This window comes from Babylonia areolata, chromosome 17, assembly GCF_041734735.1.
Source record: "Babylonia areolata isolate BAREFJ2019XMU chromosome 17, ASM4173473v1, whole genome shotgun sequence".
NCBI lineage: Eukaryota > Metazoa > Mollusca > Gastropoda > Neogastropoda > Buccinidae > Babylonia > Babylonia areolata.
In genome coordinates, this window is record NC_134892.1 from 22,553,192 (window position 1) to 22,560,691 (window position 7,500).

Below are 7,500 nucleotides of genomic sequence, written 5' to 3' on the forward strand. Positions count from 1 at the left end.
TGAATTGTGATACCACGCCCTCTTATCTTTCTGAGCTTGTTAACCCGTACTTGCCAAACAGAACACTGAGATCTCTTGATTCCTCCCAGCTAACTGTTCCCCGATACTTCCTTGGAAAGAGGTCATTTTCCGTCTTCGGCCCAACAACTTGGAACTCTCTGCCTGTTGCTCTCAGACAAACAACTCTATCTACCTTTAAAGGAAATCTTAAAACTTATTTCTGTTTTTTTAAATACTTGTCATAACTCAAATAATGCTGTTGTCCCAGGCCCATGGCAATGTGAGTGTGTGTGATGGGTGAGTAGAGAGAATGGGGGTGGGTAGATGGATGGTGGTGGTGTGGTTGGAAAGGAAGAATGACTGCCTATTTTTACCCCTTTTACATTTTCTATCCAAAATTTTACTCTACAATTTTTTTTTTTTTACAAAACCTATAGCATGCAAATTACAATTATGTTCCTTTTTTACATGTATGTATTTTGAGTGAAAATTGCTATCATCTAAGCCGTTTAATCGTGTGTGTGTGTGTGTGTGTGTGTGTGTGTGTGTGTGTGTGTGTGTGTGTGTGTGTGTGTTGGAGTGTAACAGTTGTAGTATTGAGAGTATGTTACTTTGTGCGGTTTTGTGCATTGTGTTTTTATAATATTAATGATTCTGTTTTATGTTTCTACTACTTTTTATATGCTTTCTTGTTTCACTTTAGGTACTGGATTGTAAAGCGCTTAGAGCTTGTTTATGCTTGAATTTATAGCGCTATATGAAAATGAAATATTTCTATTTTTATTAGCTAGAACTGGAACAACAACAACTATTACTACTTCTACTGCTGCTGCTACTACTACTACTAATAATAATAATAATATACTGCTGCTGCTGCTGCTATTAATGTTGTTATTGCTGCTGCTGCTGCTACTACTACCACTACTACTGCTGCTATGCTACTGTTGTTGTTGCTGCTGCTACCGCTATGACTACTACTGCTACCATTAATGCTGTTGCTGCTTTTGCTACTATTGCTGCTGCTGTTGCTGCTGCTACTACTACTACTAGTACTGCTGCTGCTATGCTACTATTGTTGTTGCTGCTGCTGCTGCTACTACTACTACTAGTACTGCTGCTGCTATGCTACTATTGTTGTTGCTGCTGCTGCTGCTATTACCACTGCTGCTACAACTACTGCTACAAACTCACAGCGGGGTGGCGTAGTTTTTCTTCCATTGGAAGAAGGTCACAGGTGGGCGGGCCTCCACTCTGCACGTGACGTTGACGTCATCGCCCACGGCCACGCCCACCGTGTCCGGAATCAGAGTGATGCGTGGAATATCTGTCACACACACACACACACACACACACACACACACACACATATATATATAAGTATATATAAGTATATATATATATACTTATATAGCACACTATCCAGAAATCTGCTCTAGGTGCTTTACAAAAAAGCTTTTGTTAACATAACACATTACATCAATGTTACATACACACACCAAAATGTGACTACACACACACACACACACACACACACACACACACACACACACACACACTGCATAATACATTTTAACATACATGTGTATCTTACAGCTACCTTAACACATACGCACACATAGGCAGGCACAAACTTACATAAACACACGCACACACTATACACATTCATGTATATATATATATATGTATGTGTGTGTGTGTGTGTGTGTGTGTGTGTGTCTGTCTGTCTGTCTGTCTGTATACATACATTATATATACATATAATTATATACATACACACACACGCAGGCGGGCGCGCGCGCGCACACACACACACACACACACACACACACACACACACACACACACACACACAGTTCACAAAAAAAATTAATCGTTAAAATGTCCAATTACGTTTCAATGACACTGTATACATTGGGAGAAAAAAAAAACGCTTCAAAGACTGCATGAAGACGAACATTGCGAATGCTGGAATAATACCCAATCATTATTATTAGCGTCACTTTTACTAGAAGAAGACTATTAGTAGTATTTGCTGTTGTTGTAGTAGTAGTAGTAGTAGTAACAGATGTTTTGTTGTTGTTGTTGTTGTATTAAAATAACACTAATGATAAGAAGAAGTAGTAGTAGCAGTAGCAGTAGTTGTTGTTTTTGTTGTTTTGTTGTAGGAAAAATATAAGAAGAATGAGAAGAAGAAGAAGAAAAAAAAAAAAGTAGCAATATTAGTAGAAAAAGAAGGGAAAGTAGTAGTAGTAGTAGTGTTAGTAACAACAATAACAACAACAACTACAACAACAACTACAACTACAACAACTACAACTACAACAGAATAAGAAGACGGCGACGATGACGACGTTGATGATGATGAAGAGCAGCAGTAGCAGAAGTAATAGTAGTAGCAGCAATAGCAGCAGCAGTAGTAGTAGTAGTCGTAGTAGCAGCAGCAGAAGAAGAAGAAGAAGAAAAAGACGACGATGATGATAATGATGATGATGAGTAGAAGCAGCAGCAGCAGTAGTAGTAGTAGTAGTAGTAAGAAGAAGAAGAATTAGACGATGATGAAGAAGATGATGATGATAATTATGAAGAGGAAGGGGGAATAGTAGTAGTAGTAGTAGTAGTAGTAGTAGCAGCAAAGCTTACCCTCAACGGTCAACATTCTTTGCACATCAGCCACCACCGAACCGCTTTCGTAAACTTTACATTGGTACCGGCCATGGTCGTAGACGCTGACGTTGATGCTTAGCCGAGAGGTGACGTAGTAATACTCGTAGGTGTTCGTCAAAGGAGCGTCAGCCATTCGTGTGATGTTCAGCCTATGGCCGTTGCCATATAAGGGCACGAACGTCTGGTTCCCTTCTGCCCGAAAGAACCAGCCTATCTGTGTGCCAGATGGAAGAGAGAAAAAAAAGAGAAGAAATAAATAAAACACGAAAATATGGTTTTGTCAATTGGTGGTTCCTTTATGGGTGATTCCCTTATACCTTGTTTTCTTTTCTGTTGTATTTTTCTATATTATATTTTTATAATATATATATATATATATATATATATGTGTGTGTGTGTGTGGTGAGAGAGAGAGAGAGAGATGTGTGGATGTGTGTGTGCGTGTGTGTGTGTGTGTGTGTTTGTGTGTGTGTGTGTGTGATAGAGAGAGGGGGAGTGTGTGTGTGTGTGTGTGTGTGTGTGTGTGTGTGTGTGTGTGTGAGTGCGTGTGTGAGAGAGAGAGAGAGAGACAGATAGATAAAGATATATATATATATATAGAGAGAGAGAGATTGTGTGTGTGTGTGTGTGTGTGTGTGTGTGTGTGTGTGTGTGTGTGTGTGTGTGTGGTGAGAGAGAGAGAGAGAGAGAGAGAGAGAGAGAGATAGTTGTTTTTGTTTTGTTTTTTGAAACGCATAATAAGTTTCAGATACAGAAAAAGAACTATTACCTTTAAAACATCCACTCGCAACTGAAGAACACATATGGTATTATATAACAGTGTACTTTTCCTTTCTCCTAAGTTTAGTCTAAGTGACTGACACACAGATACATTGACTTACTGACTATTTATTCAAGTTAGTTGCTATCAAAATGAATTACGGTAAACGACACAGGAGTTAACCCACTCAGTACGGCCAGTCCAGTCCTCTCTTCTCCTCTACACAGACCCCTCGGATGTCCAGTGGGTGTCTGAATGACCCAACCTTTAGCTTCCGTCGTCAGAATTGTGGTATTCTTTGTCAACATTCACCTCTTCAGTATAAGAGCCTTCCGCTTGCAATATTTTGATGATGGTAATTGGCGTGAAACGTTGTTAACGTCGTCTCTTTCGCCGTTCGTATGGAGAGAGTTAATTAACTGACAGTGCTAAAATAATTTTAAAAAAAGTAAAAGCATCAAAACGACTAAGTAACAAACAAAAGAGCATAATTTGCTACAATGTTTAAACTTCTACCCACAGACATCCGTAACATGTTCAGCGTTAAATTCTATGTATTTTTATTTCTTTTTATCACGACAGATTTCTCTGTGTGAAATTCGGGCTGCTCTCCCCAGGGAGAGCGTGTCGCTATACTACAGCGCCACCCTTTTTTTTTTTTCCTGCGTTCAGTTTTATTTCTTTTTCCTACCGAAATGGATTTGCCTACAGAATTTCGCCAGGAACAACCCTTTTGTTGCCGTGGGTTCTTTTACGTGCGCTAAGTGCATGCTTGTACACGGGACCTCGGTTTATTGTCTCATCCGAATGACTAGCGTCCAGACCACCACTCAAGGTCTAGTGGAGGGGGAGAAAATATCGGCGGCTGAGCAGTGATTCGAACCAGCGCGCTCAGATTCTCTCGCTTCCTAGGCGGACGCGTTACCTCTAGGCCATCACTCCACTCCATGTTCTTTACGAAACAGGCTGGATATGAGATTTGCTATTACACCGTCAAATTCATTGTATTGCGTTTCAAAAAAAAAACAAACATGTTCACATAGTGTATTTCGGCCATCACAGCAATGAATTCATATCCACTGTGTCCAGGGCTCGACACAGGTAGGCGGGGCCCAGTCCTCTCCTTCCGCCGTATAGTCAGCTACCCGTCCACACCTGGGTGGAGAGAGGAAAAATCGGAGTGAAGTCCCTTTCTCAAGGGACACAACACCATGCTGAAACGGGGCCTCGAACCCTGATCACTGGTGAACATGGACCACAAGTCCAATGCCTGACCGAGTGTGCCATAAGAGGAAGAAGAAGGAGGAGGAGGAGGAGGAAGAGAAGCAGGAGGAGGAGGAGAAGAAGAAGAAGAAGGAGGAGCAGGAGGAGGAGAAGAAGGAGGAGGAGGAGGAGAAGAAGAAGGAGGAGGAGGAGAAGAAGCAGGAGGAGGAGGAGAAGGAGAAGAAGGAGGAGGAGAAGAAAAAAAAGGAGGAGGAAGAGGAGGAGAAGAAGAAGAAGAAGCAGGAGGAGGAGGAGGAGGAGAAAAAAAAGAAGGAGGAAGAGGAGGAGAAGAAGAAAAAAAAGAAGAAGGATGAAGAGGAGGAGGAGGAGGAGAAGAAGGAGGAGGAGAAGAAGAAGAAGAAGCAGGAGGAGAAGAAGAAGAAGAAGAAGCAGAAGGAGAAAAAGAAGCAGGAGGAGGAGAAGAAGAAGAAGGAGGAGGAGGAGAAGAAGAAGAAGAAAGGAGGAGGAGAAGAAGAAGACCACCAACACCATCACCAACACAACCACAACTTCCAACAACAGCAGCAACAACACAGTGGATACGATTAAAAATTCACAGCCCCAATGGGCCGCAAAAGGCTCCAGGACCTTCAACCATTAATTTTTTTCTTCTTCTTCTTCTTCTTTCTTTTTCCCTTCAGCTCATCTGGGGCCGGATCGTGGCCACCATCGAAACCATCACAGATGAAGGAGAAGAAAAAGAAGAAGAAGAAGGAGGAGGAGAAGAAGGAGAAGGAGGAGAAGAAGAAGAAGCATGAGGAGGAGGAGGAGGAGGAGAAGAAGTAGGCATTTTCACATAAGACACTGTTTTAAGCTGAAAATGATTGAACGAAATTAAAACAGGCACCCGCAAGTTGTAGTCGTTGGGAATGTTGTAGCCGGTACAGTACAGGGTCATGCGAGTTAGAAACGTCACAATCGGATCTGATGTCACATTTCCCGCCAGCACAGGAGATGTTGAAATGGCAGCCCACGGTTGCACTGGAAAAAAACAAGAAAAAAAACCCAACATAAATGAAATAAAACTAAATAAAATAAAATAAAACACGATGAAAAAAAAGCCAACTAATATGTAATGACTAAACGAATGATTATGGGTTGGGTGGAGAATGGATGGAAATGAGTAAACACAAACATATAGGGAAGGTATGCCTTTTTTTTTTCTTTTTTTCTTTTTTTTTAATATTTTGTTTTTATCACAACAGATTTTTCTGTGTGAAATTCGGGCTGCTCTCCCCAGGGAGAGCGCGTCTCTACACTACAGCGCCACCCATTTTTTTTGTAATTTTTCCTACGTGCAGTTTTGTTTTTCCTATCGAAGTGGATTTTTCTACAGAATTTTGCCAGGAACAACCCTTTTGTTGCCGTGGGTTCTTTTACGTGCGCTAAGAGCATGCTGCACACGGGACCCAGGTTTATCGTCTCATCCGAATGACTAGCGTCCAGACCACCACTCAAGGCCAAGTGGAGGGGGAGAAAATATCGGCGGCTGAGCCGTGATTCGAACCAGCGCGCTCAGATTCTCTCGCTTCCTAAGCGGACGCGTTACCTCTAGGCCATCAGTCCACATGGGAACAGGGTGTAACTGCGCACGGTTCGTGTTCCGCTCCACTTCCAAGCGGTCTCACCACACATGCCACAGTCTATCGTCAGCTTCGACCTCGTTGAATTACATTAACTCACTCAGTACGGCCAGTCCTCTCTTCTCCTCTACACAGACCCCTCGGATGTCCAGTGGGTGTCTGAATGACCCAACCTTTAGCTTCCGTCGTCAGAATTGTGGTATTCTTTGTCAACATTCACCTCTTCAGTATAAGAGCCTTCCGCTTGCAATATTTTGATGATGGTAATTGGGGTGAAACGCTGTTGACGTCGTCTCTTTCGCCGTTCGTATGGAGAGGGTTAATGAATACCAGTCAAACATCAGCTGTTTCCGCGCTCTTTCTTCTCATCGCATACCACTGCGACCAACTTCACAAACGCGTTCTCAAAATCAAGGAAAGCAAGAAATAGGACTAGAACTTTGACACAGTTTGAAACAGATGATTTGATTGGATATGTCGCATGCTCATTACCAGTGCTGGGAGAATTTAAGAAAACATGTTGGTGATAGATCAGAACGTCAATTTTGACATGATTCTCCAAAATAGTGTCGCTTGCAAGTAGACCATTGGATATTTTGAGGTGTCTATTTGCCAAGGATGCTGTTCAGTTACTGATCACTCTCAAATGATGTATTTGTGTGTGGTGTGGGGTGTGTGTGTGTTTAAATGTGGTAATGTGCATGTGTGATCAAAACCAACAATACAACAGTCTATTGCGATGTTCCAGTAATATGTTATGTCTAATGAGTTCAAGACCTGCTTCTGTTTTAATTGTCCACATATTCCCAAACCCATCGTTCGCTTTTAGACATGCCCGTTCGCATTTACCCTTAGGCACCCCTGATATATCAACTGCTGAAAACACGTTGAAAAGAATGAGCAGACGAACTTTTCCTGGTGCAACCAATTTGGAGAAAGCCTTCAAAAACAGAAGAGCTATAACGGGCGCAATAGCCGAGTGGTTAAAGCGTTGGACTGTCAGTCTGAGGGTCCCGGGTTCGAATCACGGTGACGGCGCCTGGTGGGTAAAGGGTGGAGATTTTTACAATCTCCCAGGTTAAACATATGTGCAGACCTGCTAGTGCCTGAACCCCCTTCGTGTGCATATGCAAGCAGAAGATCAAATACGCACGTTAAAGATCCTGTAATCCATGTCAGCGTTCGGTGGGTTATGGAAACAATAACATACTCGGCATGCACACCCCCGAA

General features: G+C 42.3%; 1 protein-coding gene across 1 annotated transcript in view; it reads right to left on the minus strand.

Annotated features, from left to right (window-relative positions):
- Positions 1-7,500, minus strand: part of LOC143291544 (uncharacterized) — a 49,166-nt gene that overhangs the window by 24,978 nt on the left and 16,688 nt on the right. The window contains exons 5-7 of the mRNA XM_076601444.1: positions 5,535-5,668; positions 2,641-2,878; positions 1,192-1,324 (exon numbers count right to left, since the gene is read on the minus strand). Coding sequence (XP_076457559.1) covers positions 1,192-1,324; positions 2,641-2,878; positions 5,535-5,668 — 505 coding nt within the window. The remainder of the gene's footprint in view (positions 1-1,191; positions 1,325-2,640; positions 2,879-5,534; positions 5,669-7,500) is intronic.